General features: G+C 39.1%; 1 protein-coding gene across 1 annotated transcript; it reads right to left on the reverse strand.

The window, feature by feature from the left end:
- Positions 1-13,241: 13,241 nt before the first annotated feature.
- Positions 13,242-14,758, reverse strand: LOC145805539 (uncharacterized). The gene is made up of 5 exons (XM_082900698.1): positions 14,536-14,758; positions 13,930-14,289; positions 13,681-13,812; positions 13,448-13,596; positions 13,242-13,280 (listed from the first exon to the last, which is right to left on the reverse strand). The coding sequence occupies exons 1-5, from the start codon at positions 14,756-14,758 to the stop codon at positions 13,242-13,244; spliced, it is 903 nt and encodes a 300-aa protein (XP_082756824.1).
- Between the last annotated feature and the right edge of the window lie 3,698 nt (positions 14,759-18,456).

Genomic DNA, 18,456 nt, shown 5'->3' on the forward strand with positions numbered 1-18,456 from the left:
ATACTCAGTTCTTGACCGCCTTTTTCTATGAACGGTTCCCTGCTATGGGCCCCGCCTCCAAAGAGCATGAGCCTTTTTTTACCGACGAGGTCCCTGATATAGAGGGTCGTCCTGTCATAGATGCAGAGGGATGGCCCATCACAAGACAAGTGCGCCATTCTCTTCCTCTCATCTCTAGGTGGTCTGGTGTTGGCACCAACAGACCCTTTATGGACTACATTGACCGCACGGAGGAGTGTGTGTTCTGCCCCTTTACCCAACTTCTTCCAGGCATTTCTGTTGTTCCATTTTATTTCTCTGAGGCCCGTCATGTTGATTTCTCTCTCGACAGTGTCTAGGCCAACTCTCTCCTTATTGCTGCTATGATACGCCCTAGATTTCTACCCGTGTGGAACGAGGAGGGCATGTCCAGCGTCGTCTATCGACCGGAGAGGGTCCTTAGGTAGTTTGGCATGGATCAAGGTGTCCCACATGCTCCTCCGCCTCAGGCAGATTTCCATCAGAGCTTCCAGCGGTTTGCTCGTGATTATACCACTTTACTTGTGGAGGATTTAGGCCTCATGGAGCTGTCCTTGCTCGGAAGAGAAGGCGCCTTCACTCCTAGTAACAAATTATTTTGGCATCGTAACCTCAACTCCTTCTTTAATTTTTGCAACAGTGATCCAGTTGTTCCTGCAATGGAACCCATTTCGTAACCTGATCTATCCCTTCGTCTCCCCTCTAGTCGGGTGAAGCAGACTAGTGTATGTTGTCCTTTCAAGCTTTTGTCCTTACCTACTGTAGAGGAGCCTTATCTGTCTGGGGAAATGTCCGTCCAGCCTTTGCAAGTTGTTCCTTTCTAAATCGGTATATCAGTGCACATGACCCGTTCTCGCTTGAGGGCAATCTAGGAGGCAGCAGCATCAATCGCTGAGGCTCGTGTCTCACTAAGTAGGAAGAGACACCGGAAGGTATCCATAAGAAAATATTTTGCGTCGGGCTGACTGGGACTTCATTGAAGAGCTCCGAGAGACAACTGTCGTCAGACGGACGTCATATCAGCAGAAAATGAGAACACATTATAACCGCAAAGTCCGACCAAGAGAGTTCGCAGTAGGGGACCTAGTCTTGCGCGAAGCAACCTTTGCCACTACAAATCCCACCGAGGGCAAGCTAGCAACCAAATAAGAAGGACCTTACGTTGTCAAGGCCAGATCTCGCCCGGGCACTTACCGACTCCAAGATATGAAAGGCAGAGACCTCCCCTATCCATGGAACGCCAAGCACTTGAAGCGTTATTTCCAGTAAAATGGAGTCTCCTATTTTTGTATTGTTCGATTGTTGTATGTTCTTTTCGACGATCTGCACACTTGTTCATTTTTGCCCTTTCCATACATGGTGTAAACTTGTGATCAACAGGCTGTGCTTTAAATGACAACAATTTGACACCTTCATTATTTGTGTTACAATTCAATAACAACTCTTTATCTAAAGCCTTAGCCAGACTGAGTTAACTAAAACCTCAGCCAGACCAAGCCCTCCAAATCTCATCCAGACTTCGTTAAAATCCCAGAGCATAATCATCCATTTTTTACCAAATTTTATATTCCCAAATTTGAACATACAAGTTAGCTTGATTGCCTATTTTTACCATTTTTACATCATAGTTTACTTACAAGTTTCATATTCCCAAATTTTTCTCACCCATTTTTTATCCAATTCTGCTCAGCCATTTTCACCATTCAAAATTCACAAATCAAAGAAATAACAACAACAACAATAAATAAGAGAACTCGTTGTTTTATTAACCAACTTACACTTTCATACAATTCGTTGCAGAAATTACATGTATAAAAAAAAAAACAAACAAAAACAAAATTTTTACACTTAGTTATAGAGATCAATCCCCCTCGTTGGAGGTGAGATCTTCTTCTTCAATCCCCCCGTCCAAGGGGGTCTGGGCAATGTCATCTTCCCCTACCTTCACGAGACTGAAGTCCACGCCTGGGAACAGCTCTTGTGCCTTATACTTGAAGCTTATCCAGCCACTGTCCCAGTATTGGCTTATTTCGTGCTTGTAGAAGTTTGACCACTGGAAGCTTTGGGTCACTTCTTCTTCGCTCCTACCTCTAGCGGCCGCTCCCGACGGCCCAGCCCCCACCTCCCCCTCCTTCACCAAGCTCCTGGTGACCGCGGCATCAGTAGCCATTTGGAATTTGGCAGACCCTTTGAATTGCTCTACGACCGCCATGCATAAATCGGGGTACGCCTCCTTCTCAGATGCCAATTTGGCCCTCTCTTCCGCCAAGGCCTTCTCCAAGTCTGCGATTCGCCCCTCTGCCTCTTTCTTTTCTTTAATCGCCTGGTCCCGCAGCTCTTCGTTGTTAACTAGGGCTTTCTCCAACATTTCCTTGGTAGTGGTGCAAGCTTCCTGGATCTTGCCTACCTGCCAACTCAAACTCCAGCGACACCGCCTTGTGGCACACCACTTCCAGCTCTGATCTAGCCTGGGTGAGCCCGGCGACAACACGATCTGCTAAGTAGTTCTACACCACCGCTAGTACCTCCATCTTCCTTGCCCTCTAAGCATACTCTAGCCTCTTGGCACAAGCACTTCGCGTGGCTTTCCTCCAGCCCGCTGTCTCCGCCCTTAAATTTTGAAGTTGGGCCTTCACTTCTTCCAGCTGAGCCCTTAGCGGCTCTTCCTCCATCCTCGCGCGTGCTGCCTTATTCATCAGGGCAACTCTAGGGTCGTCGCCTCCATCTACGTTGAGCAAAACCCTCTCAGGAGGTCAGCCTCTGTCAGTCGCGCCATCGATCGCACGGCCGCATCCTCCACTACTCCAACGAGACAGTCGGTAACGACCTTGGCTTTCCCTCCTTCTTCCACCGAGTGACCTGCCAGTGCGCGCGCGTGGTACATGGCGGTCTTCAACGCGACGCTCGTCTCTGGTTTGCTAACCTTAGTCTTCCCTTCACTAGGACTGGAAGATACTTCCACCACAGGCCCCATCGGCGCCACCTCTTGAGCGCTTGAGCCCATGTCTTTTTTTAGCACTTGGGCCCATGTCTTCTTTCGCCACTTGGGCGGTCTCCCTTTTTGAAGCCTCCTCCGCCCTACCCTCCTTTATCTTCTTCAAAACAGGGGCGTCTTTACTCCCTTCTACCGCCACCCTCTTTTTCTTAGTTTTCTTTAACACTGCCTTCACCTCCTGTTTGCCCTTTTCCTTCAGCGGGTCTACTGGGGGTAGCAGTAGGGCAATGTCAGTTAGGTCTTTGTCCTCTAACGGTTTGGGACGAGGTCGAACCCGCTCCCTCATCACCAGTTTAGGCGCAGGCCCCAACTTTGTCTCTTTATACCTATTTGCTTTGGCGAACGCTCTTTGCTCTTCCGCCTCCTCCGCTTTCCTCAGCATTCCTCATTGCCTCCAACTCCTCCCACGCCGGATCCTCCTCCGTTGGCTGCGGCCCCAAGCTCAAGGCAAACAGGGTTGAAGGTCGGATCAGGTCATCCGACTTCGCCCCCTCCTTCTCCCTCCACTCCTTCACCCTCTTCACCCTGTTCTCAGCCTTCGTATCTAGCCTTGGCTCCACTGACTTTGTGGGGACTTTTCGTATTGTGCGAACCCCTCTTCCACCGTTTGCCGATACATAAAACCATCTCGGCCTCCACTCCTTCACCGAAGATGGCAAGCCTGCCACTAGACCACGGCCTGCCATCGCCTGCAAAGTCACCCATGTTTCCTGTTGACCGAAGGCCTTGTAGCAGGAGAAGAATTCATCCATTGTCATAGCTGCCCCCTCCCCCCGCGGTCGCATGTGGCCATACGACGACGCAGGGCATTAGTATCTTCCATGCGTTAGGCATCAGCTGCCCTGGCGCCACCTCCAGTCAATTCAATCCGTCTACCACTACTTGGGGGAACGGCAGCCTCAGCCCCCCTAATGCCTCTTCGTACAGTGTGAATTCCATCGGTCGTATGTCCGACGTCCTCTTTTTAGACGTGGGCAACCTCAGCTCTATCTTCGCTAGAATTTGGTACTTCTTTCGTACCTCCTCCAACTCTTCCGCCGTGAACTTAGACTTGTCGGCCTTGGTGTTCCAGTGGTCTAGTTCCACTTGGCTAATCGACCTAGCGGCTACAATCATCGTCATTGGGCAAGCCCGTACCGCTTGCCCAGCCCCCATTTTCTCCATCCTCTTTACTCTGTATTGTTCAGCTAACCCCACTGCGTCATCCTCTCCCAATGCATCTAACCTCGTGGCTGGCACTTTATCTCGAGCCATCCCTTCTACGTGTCTGCATATTGCTTCGGACGCTATTACAAGGAAGTTCGCAAAGTGTTACAGCAGCGTGTCACACGAAACAAACGAGTGTAGCTCTAGGATGTGTTGGTTTTTCGCGACAAGGTAAGTAAAACGGACAACTCCAAATACCCACGGTTTGCCTATATTCCAAGGATTAAGATTAAATTTTGCCAGTTTGAAAAATTTCGAACACTTTGCCCCCGCCTTTTCAACGCCCTATATTAGCCTACCCCTTCGCTTCCTGCTAACGCATCGCTTTCCTTATTACGGGATTATGCCATGTGTACGAATACAATCCACTACGCTCTTCCTCTTCCCTGTCTATTCCACTTCACATCACCACGTGCCCCGCCGCTCTTCGAACCCTGCGCGCCGCCATTTTCTCCCTCGGCTACCCTTTGCGGTCAACCCTCCTCTTAGTCGGTCTTCTCGATCGGTCACCCTTTACGGTCAGCCCTCCTCCCTATCGATCTGCTCGCTCGGTCACTTTTTGCGGTCGGCCCTCCTCCCAGTCGGTTTTCTCTCACTCGGCCACCCACAATCCTCGTCTTCTTTCTTATTCCCTTCGTTGGACTGAAGCTGCACTTGGGAATGGGGGACTACTGACATAGGTGGGCCCATAGAGGCTTTTGGCCCACCACTTAGAGCCCAATACACGGTTCAAACACTAAAGCCCAACACTACTAGAACCCAATGTTATACCAAGAACCAATGGCATCTAAACACTTGTTAAGAAGAGAACCAGTCATGTAAGCAGACAAAGATCTTGCAGAGTTATTGCACCACACATCAGCCATTAATAAGGTCCCCTGCAGCATTTAATGCGATAACCCCTTCACGTCGGAAGAAAACAGTCTCACCATGAACAAGGCAGGCTAGAGCATAGACTTTCGGCAACATGATAGGTCGGAGTGGACAAGGAAATGATGAACAAAGGATATAAGAAGGTTTCTAAGACAAAAAGAAGGTTAAGTTCCCTATCATTACTCTATTTTCTACACACCACTAATCTCTCTCTTCTAACTTGCTCGTCGGAGGGTTCGCTGGGGGACTGCCGTTCCCCGTTGAAATTTTGTGCATGTATCTCAACGAGCCCAACGGCCGGACAACGGGGTTGGGGGAGTGGATCAGCCCGACCCGTCCCTCAGGGACAAGTAGTATCATCATAATAGATGCAATAAATATTACAATGGGATGTCCCCATTCTGCTTGAGAAATCAACTTGAGGATATGGATTGTAGAAGATTTTTATCTTCCTTAGAATAAACAAGTTCAACAAAAATGGACTTTGTTTCTTCAAAAAAAAAATTTATAACATAATCGGAAATGTTGATTAGAATATTATAGATATTGCCAATTGTTGAGAAAATATGTGGAGATAAGGGTTTCAGGTTTATCATTTGGCTTTTCTCTAAGATATTGTACATGATCAAAGATAAGAGGAACAATGGGATATGTTGTATCATAAGGATAGTAACCATTGTTGGTTGTAGAATAGGGTGATGGATTTGGATGGTAAGATTTTTGAAAAAATTGAAGGTGTTTTATGTGTAATAAAGTTAGGTCCTTTAGAGTAGGAAGTAGCTTGGGAATAGATTTTGAAATTTCCGTTTGTTTTCAGAGGTAAAATAGAAATAGATTGATAGGAAGAGAATTATTAGTAAAGGGATTGATAGTGAGGGGATACGTAAAATTGTGTTTGTTTTGATGATAGTTGTTAGTATAGGGATTGTTAAATTATTTTTATATAAAATAAATAAAAAATAATAAAACAAATAAAATTATGATTTTTACTTAACAAAAAAATACAAAAATATTAAACATTATTGTTAAAAAAAATACCCAACAAGTATAAAAAATAAAAAAAATAAAGTTGACCGGTTGACCGGCCGGACTTCCGGTAACAGCTTAAGCCAGACGGACTAACTAATACAACCTCTTCGCCCAGATTGTTAATCTGCTTGCCAATGCCTTTTACAATTCGAACGGACTACCAATCTGGAGCACCAAAAATAAAACAAACATGATATATGGTTACTGTTCATCATTGTTTGTCCGCTCCAGGCTGCTATAGTGGCAAACAAACGAACCCCCACTATTTTCAAATTTCAGAAGAAAAAAAAAATCAATTTCTTACATTTTGGTTTAAGCCTCGTTTTGGAACAGATTATTTTAATAACTTTTGGCTTTTTATAAAGAGATGTGTAAAAAAGTAGAAAGCATAATGTAACAACTTATAATAACTTTTTAACTCTTTAACTAAAATACTTAGGGTTGGTTTGGAGTGTCTTAAAAAAGTACACTTTTTGTCTTTTTACGAAAAGATGTGCAGAAAAGTAAAGAAATGATATGATGAAAAAAAGATAAAAAGATGAATTATATAAGTTATGCCAAACCTAACCTTAGTCCCCCAACGGGACCTTAATCTAAGTTAGAATCAAACCCATGACTCAAACACATTTAAATAAGTCTGTTTTATGCATCTTCCAAGATATGTGACATCATGACTGATGATTCTCTATTATGAATGAAAATCTAGTTTAGCTCATGAATCAAATTTTTTTTTTTTTTTTTTGAATATTTTCCAAATTTTGAAATATCCTTGATCCAACTATCCATGAAACCTTGACTCTAAGGTCACGGTTGTTTGGCAGATTAAGTTAGATGTGATTATTAGTGAGAGAATTGTTAGTGAAAATATTGTTAATGTGTGGATTGTTAGTGAGGGGATTAAGTAAAAGTGTGTTTATTTTGATGATAGTGTGAGAAATGATTAGTGATGGAATTGTTAAATTATTTTTATATAAAATAAATAAATAAATTATTTCTATATTAAAAAAAATTAAAACAAATAGGAGCACTTGGTAAAAAAAATAAAATTAAAATAATAAATTTTTTATATAAAATATACTCAATCCCCTCACTATTTTCCTAATCCTACCTAAAATTCACCCAAGTTAATCCCCTTACAGAGGTCGATTACTAAGCCCCCTTCACTACTAATCCTATCACATTGTGTTGCATTCAAACAAAGGTTTGATAAGTCTCACAAATTGCTAATTCAATCCACCCTCCCAAACCCCCAATCAAACATGGCCTAAACATTGAAACAAAATGATACAAGATGGATTCTCTCTCTTTCATCATTATGCTTTGTTATGGCATTTATCTAAAAGTATGACAACATCTCATCTTGGATTCATAAATTCTAGGGAACTTACTCGTTGGTTTTAATAGATGAATTTATTGTCCAATAAGTTCTGTAAAAATTAATAGTATTTTTCAATAAATACTATTAAAAAATGTCACTAATTGGTAATTTTCAACCGTAGTTTAAAAATTGTATAAAAAAATGTCACAAATCATAAGTTTTAGCGACAATTTAAAAAAATCGTCACAAAAAAATCACTAATTTTAAACTTTCAGTGATAGTTTGAAAAAATTCATCAAAAAAAGTCACCTATTGTAAATTTTAGCGATAATTTATAAAAACCTTGATAAAAAAATCACTAATTATCAATTTTTAGCGATACATGCAAAAAATCGTCACAAAAATTATTTTTAATGACAATTTTATTAAAACTTATTTTCAATAGAATTTGATGAGAATTAAATCTAATAATTATAATCTATTGATAATTTATTCTAAATTCTAAACAAAAATTATATAAAACAGAATAGATGTGATATATATTTTAAAAAGAAAATTATAAATACCTAACAAAATCGTCAGAAACTGGCCGGGGGTGTTTGGTGTAATTCAAGCATAATTTTGAGGGGGTGTTTCCGAAAGTATCTCTAAAATATCTTGTGATTTTTTTGCATGAATTTGGGTTAATGTCAGACAAGAACAGTCTCAACTGCATTTTTGGGAGCTTGCGACGTGTTCCATTTCTAGGGTTACAAAATCTATTCATTGTATCTGCTTTAAAATCTTAACTTGAATTTGTATATTTTTTAGGAGAAATTTCATTCCAGTGCAAACATCACTTGCATCCCCCAACAACATTGTACTTATATCATATCATAATTTTATTTGTACTTTATATATTTTTATAATTTTTTTCTCTATCTCATAATTTTTCCTATTTTCTATACATAAAGGTGTGTTTGATTGGACGGACTGGAAAATGGGGGATTAGAATCCATCGGACTTGAATCCTGGGACTGTGAATCCCCCGGACTATTTGGTCGGATTGGATATGTATCCTGTGTTTGTTTTTTCATGGGATTAGATGTCTGGATAGGACTATTTTCAGTGAATCCAACGTTTGGTTGGACGGACTGGATATGATAAATGAACAAAAGACTATTTTACCCTTTTTCAATTGTTTACTATGTAATAGCAATATTAAACATATCTTTAATATTTTAATTATTTTTAGTAAACATTAAACATACTAATGGTTAAATTTTGTTTAAAGATATTTAAACATACTAACATTGATAAAAAAATTTGACTGGTATAGATTATTTTTATTTAAACAAATAAAAATTTATTGTTGAAATTAAACATACTAATGGTTAAATGTTTAAATTTTTATTTAAACAATTAACATTGAAATTATTTTGATGTACAGATTATGTTTAAACAATTAACAATTAATAATTAAATAAATGTTGATGTATAGATTATGTTTAAACAATTAACAAATGTTGATGTAATTAACAATTAATAAATGTAGATGTAATCAAATGTTGACGTATTAAAACATAATTTAATAGATGTTAAATAAATATACATGTTGATGTACAGATGTTGAAATAATTTAATAAACATGTTGATGTACAAATGTTTAAATGTTTAAATAAAACATAATTTAAATAAATGAAATTATTTATTGTTGAAATTAAACATTTAATTATTTAAATAAAACATCTATTAAAACATCTATTAAATTTAAACAATGAAATTAAATAAAACATAAACAAAATTTTAAAATAAAACATCAATAAAATATCTATAAAAAATTATTTTAAAAAATTAAATAAATAAAACATTAATAAAAAGTTAAATAAAATTATTTTATTTTTAAATTGAGACATTTAAATTTTATTGAATTTTATTAAATATAATACATAATTAAATAGTAGAGGGTCAAAATGGTCATTTTCGCATATAATCCAAACAGTGATTAGTCCCCCACTTTCTGTCCCACCCCCCCAGGACAGGATAGTCCCCCATATGGGGGACATGGAGTCCGGCCGGACATGGAGTCCGCCGGACTAAAAAAAAATCAAACGACGGATAAGGTGCACTATTTGGATTACAATCCAAATAGTGGATAGTCCCCCCTCCTAATCCCCCAATCAAACACACCCAAAATATGCTCTCTCCCTCTCTTTAATAATAAATTCATGAAATTTGTAAGGTCATCCAATATAAATAAAAAATAAATATTTTTTTTTTATCAACAAAGTTATTGGGTAATTGTTAAATTAACACTTCAGTCTCGTTTGACAATTACATATTTTCAGTAAAAAATTAAAAAGTCACTACAAGTTATCATTATTTTGTAATGATCACAGGGTACCTCAATTAGATTAACAGGCCCCTAATTTGCTCGAATAAAAGTTGAGACCCCCTTTGGGGGTCATCCCCTTTAGTTTTGATTGGTCAACTTTTTTTTTTTTTTTTTTTTTCTTCTCACCCAATCCCTAACCTCCATGTGTGTGAGGGGGTTGTGGGGTGGGTGTTTTAAGGGGGTCTAAATCAATGCCCAACTTGCTCTGTATTGTTATTATTTTGTTTTTCTAATGTTTTCTAATTTCACTATCTACTAATTTTTTGAGGTACTTACGTATAGGTCCCAATAAGTAGACTTATTATCTAATAGGTCTTATGAGAAAAATTTGTCATAAAAAAAGTCACTAATTGTAAGTTTTAGCGACAATTTATAAAAATTATGACAAAAAAGAGTCACTAATTGTCAATTTTTACCGACATATGTAAAAAATTATCACATAAAAATTATTTTTAGCAATAATTTTATCAAAACTCATTTTCAATAGGACTTGATGAAAATTAAGTCTAACTATTAAGACCTATTAATAATTTACCTAATTTTTATTTCTTCCCATAAATATATTTTATACATTTTCTTAAAAACAGTGGGCATTTGCTGCATTTCTCAACTTTTGGAAGTAATGGATGTACGGGAAAAATTATATGATTATCTTGGGGTAAATTCAGATGGTATCTTAAAATTGATTTTTATTGATTAAATAATACTATATTTACATTTAATGCTAAGCTCGGCGAGTCTAACTCTCAAATATTGGAGCAACGATCTCCTATTCTCAAATATTTTTGTTTATTTATCTCAAATTACTTATAACTATTGAATTATATGAAAATTTAAAAATTTAAAAATTTTAAGACATATCTATTAGTTATGAATGATTTGAGACAATAGACAGAAATATTTAAAAACAAAAGATCCTTGGGCTGAATATTGGACCCATTTGGACTCGAGTACATGCAAATAGAGATGATAAAGCAATTCTAATTGAATAAGATTATACTAACATAATGAGGTTGGAAGGTCCGTCGTTTGGGTTGGCTCAAAAATCAATGTATGCAAATCAAGATCACGCAAAAAATTAACTGATGGAAGTTTAAACTGTAATGAATGGAGAAACTTTGAGGGCTTCATTTACAACGATAAAAATTTAAAATTTCTCCGGTCAAATTCTTTAGCTTGGCTGTGTAAGAATTATCAAAATTAGGTAGATGGCTCGGATTACTACCTGATTTCATAGTTCATCTACAAGCATAGTTTTTCCCCATTAAATTTTCAATCAAATTATTCTCTAATTTGATAGTTCTTCATGGCAATATCTCATTTCAAAATTGCCTCTTTCTCTTCTCCTTGGAATATTACCTCTTCTTCTTCCTTGTCTTTCATCTCTGGAAGACTCTCATTTCTTATAATATTGGGTTGATCGCTTCCTTTTAAAAATTTTGAAATTAAATTTGAGCTTAGATTGAAAGGCATTCTCAACTAACTTTTTTAGATTGTGTAAGAGGGGCTAATTTGAACCCACTAAATTATTTAGGCCCAATAGCCCAAGATTAGTGTGCCCAAATTTATCGCAAGTCTAAGATTGGTGGGACCAGATTTATCACCATCAAATGGGCTAAATGGCTCTAAGCCTCGAAAGGGTTCGGATCCACGAACCTAGAGACTTACTCAGGCCCGGAACTCGAAAGGGTATTAGGCAAGCCTAGAGATCCGAGGCACTCGGACTCGAAAGGGTTCGGATCCACGAACCTAGAGGTCCGAAATACTTGGCTTCGAACGGATTCAGACGCAATCTAGAAGTCGCTCCGTTAATGAGTCCCAGAACACTTGCGGGCTTGGAGCTTTCCGGGATCTACGCACCAGAACCATGGGCGTAATGGAGTTCGAACAAAGGACCCGATCCCGAGGACGGTGAGTGGAGACAAATTCACTCTTCGGTTAAACTAGCCTATACCCGGGTCGAGGTGGCACGACCCCGGGGGGTCCATGAGACTCGGCAATATTTTTGCGGCAGGACGTCCTCTGGGACTACCCCTGACCCTTTGGGATGATTGGGGATCATTGGTTAGGTGTGGCTAAGAAGAAGGGTTCGCCGAGAGGTTGATCTCCTCTTCGGGGTTTTCTCATCCTCGGAGAAGTCACCTCCTCGGAGAGGTCACCTCCTCGGACAAGGTGGTTAGAGAGAATATCCCCCATGTGCCTTGCACATGGGCTCCATCCTACATCATGAGGTGCCTATAAATAGCACCCACCCATAGCTTTACAAGGAATGGATTTTGGAGATTTTTAACTCTTGGGAAAGAACTAATTTCCCTTCTCCATTATCAACCTTGAAAGTGAAAGTGGGAGATCCATGGGAGAGCCTTGCCATTATTCTATTCTCTAGCCATTTTGCCTTCTTCTTCACCCAATCTCTTATCTCCATCATCTCCTTTGTTGTCGTGTTCCTAAGTTGAGATTATTGAAGAATCTAAGCCTCTCATCATATTCTAGAGAATTCGAAATTGTTCTTCAAGGATCTTCGAAGATCTTCGAATTTTCCAACTCCTTTCTTGAACCCTCTCCTACAGATTGTCTATTCAACCTTTGCTCGTATAATTTCTTCTATAACAGCCACAATAGGATTGAATTTATTTATTTATTTTTGATCAGCAATAGAAAAGTTTAATTTTATTAAAGCTCATGGCCAAAAAGAAGAGAGGATAAGGCATCCTCAACGAGGAAAAAGAAAAAAATACATCCAAAAAGACAACTAAATCAAGAGGCCACAAATTACAAACTATACAAAACAAACCGACACCCAACCTAAAGCAATCAAAAAAAGAGGGATCTCACGGAACACAGGATTTGCCGAAGCCCAAAAAGACGCCAAGTATCTCACTCTATCCCATAAATAATCTATATCCCTAGCTCCTCCTTCAAAGATACACCTATTCCTTTCCAACCAAATGACCCAGGAGATTGCAAAGACTACACAACTCAAAAGGACTTTAGCCCTCTTTGACCTTCTAAAAACTTGAAAATCAATTAATAGCATTTGAGCAACTCCTTTAGGAGCCACCCACTGTACATTGCCCAAACCAAACAACCCATTCCACAAAAGTCCTGCCACTGAACAATGCAAAAAAAGATGATCTAAAGATTCTCCACTTTTGCAACATATTATGCGCCATTGAGGATTAAGATATCATGGAGGTCTCCTCTTTTGCAAGGAATCATTTGTCAAAGTGCCCCCATGACCCAAGATCCACATGAACACTTTCACCTTAAGAGGAGCACATGCCTTCCAAATCTTTTTGCGAAACAAAAACTGAGGTACATGCGGAATATCAATGATTTTGTCCAGAAAGCATTTATAAGTAAAAGATCTTGACGAATGAATATTCCAAAACCATCGATCCTCCAAAATTGGAGACAAAGAAACATTTTCAAGCCTTGACAATAAAGACATCAACTCGAGAACTTCCCTATCATGAAGGTTACAGAAAAAATTAAAATTCCATGAACAAGGAGCCAACAAAGAAACAACCACGGACGCAACAGAACAATTATGAGATTGAGAAACTCTATACAGAAGTGGATAGGACTCAGCAAAGGACAAAGAACCCACCTAAGCATCCTCTCAAAATCTTACCGTGTCCCCCTTACCCATCTTTACAAAAATGAATTGGGACCAAATTGGATAAATATGAGAAATAGACTTCCACGGAGCACGCCCATTACCCCTAGAAACCACCTGAGAGTCCCTACCATTAACATGCAACCCATATTTACTTTTGATAACTGCATGCCATAATGAACCATGCTCAATTGGGAATCTCTATAACCACTTGCCCAACAAAGCCATATTTCTAGCCAGTATATTACCAACTGCCAAGGCCCCCTTCTCCTTTGGTAATGACACAATTTCCCATTTCACCAAATGATCCTTCATTCTTTCATGCTTCTCTTCCCACAGAAAATCCCTCATTAGCTTTTCTATGGATTTTGCTACCTTAACTGTAATCTTGAACAAAGACATGAAATAAATAGGAATCCCACTCAGCATTGTCTTAACCAAAATGTACCTACCCCCACGGGACAATAAGGCCCTACTCCACTTTTCTAACCTCTTACCTATCCTTTCCACCACTGGATTCCAAAATATGTCACCTCTTGGGTTACCTCCCAATGGGAGGCCTAAATACTTCATAGGAAATGTCTCAATCCCGCAACCAAGCAAATCGGCCACACTTTGAATCAGTCTTGAATCAACATTAATACCCGCTACCCTACTCTTTTCTAAGTTAACCTTAAGCTCTGAAATCGCCCCAAAGAGCCTTACCACTGAAAAAAGGTTTGCCATTTGGCATTCGTCCCCTGTAGAGAAGAAAATAGTGTCATTTGGAAATTGCAGATGCGACACACTAATTCTATCTCTACCAACCTGTAAGCCTTCAAACATGCCTACCTTTTTAGCTTTGTCAACCATCCTACCTAACACATCCACTACCAAAATGAATAGAAAATGAGATAAAGGGTCTCCCTGTCTCAACCCTCGCGAGGCCTTAAAACACTTTCTTGGCTTACCGTTAACTATCACCGACATATTACAAGACGCCAAACTACCCTTAATCCAAGATCTCTATCTCTCACCGTACCCTTTCTTATTCATCACCAAATCCAAAAAGCGTCAATCTACATGATCATACACTTTCTCAAAATTTGCCTTAAACACAATACCTACCTTCCCCGACTTCCGACACTCCTCTACCACCTCGTTTGCCACCAAAACCACATCTAGAATTTGTCTACCTTGCACAAAAGCCCCTTGTGTCTGAGAAATTGTATCCCCTAAAGAACATCTCAACTTTTTTGTCAACACCTTGCCTAAAATCTTGTAGAGTGATATAATCAAACTAATGTGTCTAAATTCTTCCATTCTAATGGCTCCAAATTCTCCCATTCTAATGGCTCCATCCCTCTTAGGAATCAAATAGATAAAAGTGGCATTTGTACATAAATTAACCACCCTTGTCTCGTAAAACTCCATGAAAACACTTACCAAATCCCCCTTTACCACCTCCTAGCAATCTTGAAAAACAGCCATGGAAAACCCGTCTAGACCAGGAGCCTTATCCCTTTCACACTCAAAAACTTCTTCCCTAATCTTGTTTTCCTCAAAAGGTCGCTCTAACCACGTCGCAGTTCCCTAATCAATAGGCTAACACTCAAGCCCGTCTATGCTAGGCCTAACAATATCCTCCGCCGAAAACAAATTAGAATAAAAATAAAAAATCCCCTGAACTATTTGCTCCTCTCTATCCACCACTACACCTGGCATTACTTCCAATCGTTTAATGAACTTCTCCTTCCTTTTCCAATCCGCAATTCTATGAAATTTTTTTAAACTAACATCCCCTTCCTTTAGCCATTTCACCATTGCTTTTTGTGCCCAAAAAATCTGCTCCCTAAGAGTCAACTCTTCCAATTTCAAACCTAACTCCCTCCTCTCTCACCTCAATGCCTTAATCTCACTCTCTTGCATCTCCAAAGTATTTATCTCCTCAATCCTTCGCAAAACCTAACATTTAGTTGATTCCAAGTTCCCGAAAACCTCCCTATTCCACTATTTCACATTCTCTTTAATCACTTTCAACTTTCTCATGAATCTATAACCCTTACACCCCTAACATGTAGCAGTATTCCACCACTCCTTAAAGGCCTCTTTAAATGAATGATGTTCCAACCACATATTCTCAAATCTAAATGGAGTTAGACCCCACCTAAAAGGACAATTCTCAAACATCACTAGATAGTGATCAGATACCAGTCTTGGTAATGCCTCATGCATGACATTGGGGAAAACCCGCTCCCACCCTAAAGAAAATAACAATATGTCCAATCGACAACATACCCGTCTTTCCCTTAAATTAGACCATGTGAATCTAGCATTAAATAGAGGAGGGTCAACCAACTCGCACCCTCTAATAAAACCATCAAAATCTCTCATACTCTTATTGATTCTGTTCCCATTAAGCTTTTCCGAAACCTTCCTAACCACATTAAAATCCCCCTCTAAACACCAATTAAGAGAACATAACTCAAATAAACCATATAACTCATCTCACCAATCCTTTCTCCTAGAAAGGCAATTTGGACCATATACCCCCGACAACCACCATTCACTGAGATCTAGATTCCTAAACCTAATTGATAGTGAAAACTCACCAACTATTGATTCACACTCTAACACAACCCTCTCATCCCAGATACTTAAAATACCTCCTGACCTTCCCACTGATGATACAAAAGCTCACCTTTTATGCCTAGCTCCCTAAATACTTTTAATAAAAGTCCTATCACAAGCCTCTACTTTAGTTTCTTAAAAAATGACTATGTAAGGTTGATGTTTCCTCAAAAAACCCCTAATGATCCCCCTCTTCTTCCAGGATCCCAAACCCCTCACATTCCAACTAACAATCTTCATTGATAATCATTGTCATCCCTAACCTCCCCATGCTTTCTATCGTAATTAATTGTGCTCACCAAATTCCTTAACTCCCTAGCCCATTTTTCTAACCGAAACCCCTCCTCGTCTAGTACTCTCCCCCTTAGTGACACTATTATCCACTCCACTAACATCACCCTTCCCATTTAAACTTACTAGGGACAGCGCCATAACTTGAAGTAAATGTTTAAAATGGGGTACTTCATTTTCCTCAATTGGACATGACGCATACTTGCTTAACTCCATCAACCAGCGCTCTGTCTCTGTCTCACTATCCCTCAAACTACTAAAAACACAGCCTCTGTTGTGCAAATGCATTACAGAAGCTCCCTCTTGAGCATCATTTACTTGGCCTACATTTATATTTGCATTATAGGACATAAGGTTAATGGTAGGAACATCCTTCATGGCTCCCGAGATATTTGGAGTGACTCCTTTATCAGCCCTTCCGCTGACAGAACACTTGAGACCAAGACACTGAGAAACCCAACACTCTGTGATGACGGTCCTGTAGAGCCATGATTAACAGAGTCACTGACATGATCCATTGTTTCAGAGACCTTCACAGTTTCGTCCTCCTTGACAATGCCCTTCTCAGTTTCGTCCTCCTCAACAGTGTCCTTCTCAGTAAAAAGATTAATAAGCTCAAGGTCAGATTCTTCTTGATCTTCTTCTTCACGACCTGAACCAAAATCGTACTCTGAACTCTCATCAGACCCAGACCCATAAATATTTAGGGTTTACAACATTTCAGTAGGTTCGAAACATCCTTCATCCACCTGTTGACTCAACAATTCAGCATCATTCTCTTCTTCGATCCTTTCATCGACCCATTCATCCACTTCTGCCGCTAATCTCTACTCTCCTTCAACAGAGTCGTCCATCCTATCAGCTAAACCAAGCTGAATCTCATCATGCGTTAGTCGATTCTGACTAGCCCTTTGTAAATATCCATCACCTTCACCATCGACACCTCCTTTCGTCCCAAACGATAGCCGTCGCTGGACCTCTCTCTCTCCAAGTGGTCGTCCTTCATTATCAAACAAATCAGGTCAAACTTCAGCTCCCAGTGGTTGAAATTTAGCCCGGATTCCCTCCTCCAAGATATGAGCCCCATTCATATAACCCACTGGGCCTAATTCATTTGGATTAAGCTCATCACTTCTTCGAGGTCCAGCATTATTGTGACAACCCTCACTCTTGTTTACTGATAACACTACTGATTAGTGCTAATCAATGATTAAGCATGTTGATTGACTGACTGACAAAATTACTAAACTGATTGATTGATTGTGCTAGTTTAAATGCAATTCTATCTGTTGACTGTTAAATTATCTATTTATGTTTTATGCTTTAAACTGCAAATTGAAAGCCTTATCGGCGGTCGAATCTGAAATTAATTGATGTTTTGTGCTAATTAAAATTTATATGATTTTATGGTATATTTAATTGAAAATGTGATTTGGTATGTTTAAATTAGATTTAAATAAGCTAAATTACATGAGTTTGACTTATTTACAGAAATGCCACTTAGTGGACTTTCATGAGCCTTTTAGTTGATCTCTAATGCTAGCATTACAACACTTCTTCAGCCCATCTTTCTTAGACTTAGCCGACTAGAGAGAGAGTGAGAGGGAGGAAAGAACTTGATTTCAACCAAATTGCTTGGAAACTTGGTAGAATTGAAGAGAGAATTAGCAAATTGAGCCTCTAGACTTGTAATTGAGGAACCTAGGTAAGGATTTCAACCTCTCATTGATGTATTTATGTATTGTCTTGCATGGTTCTTGGGAGTTTAGTGATCTAAGTCAAGTTTTGGTCTAAAAATGTTGAATTGAAGCTTATCTCATGCATGCATGTGCATCTCTTGAAGTTTGAGGTTGTTTTCAAAGAAATTCTTGCATGCATGTCCATATTATTGTTATAGTCCATGAATTCATCTTGTTATAGAAAGAATTGGCTCATTTGTTCATGTTTTGGAAGCTTGAAGTTGATTTAATTCATACATGTTATGTTTTACATCATGTCCATGGAATTTGTTTAAATTGTGTTTTAATTGAACTATCTTTGGGCTTTGATTTCTCAAATTGATCTTCAAAACATGTTATATTATGAGTTTTAAAGTGTTTTCCAGAAAATTAGCCTAAAAGGAT

Source organism: Camellia sinensis, chromosome 13 (assembly GCF_055761805.1).
Source record: "Camellia sinensis isolate YWXY chromosome 13, ASM5576180v1, whole genome shotgun sequence".
In the NCBI taxonomy this organism is placed as follows: Eukaryota; Viridiplantae; Streptophyta; class Magnoliopsida; order Ericales; family Theaceae; genus Camellia; species Camellia sinensis.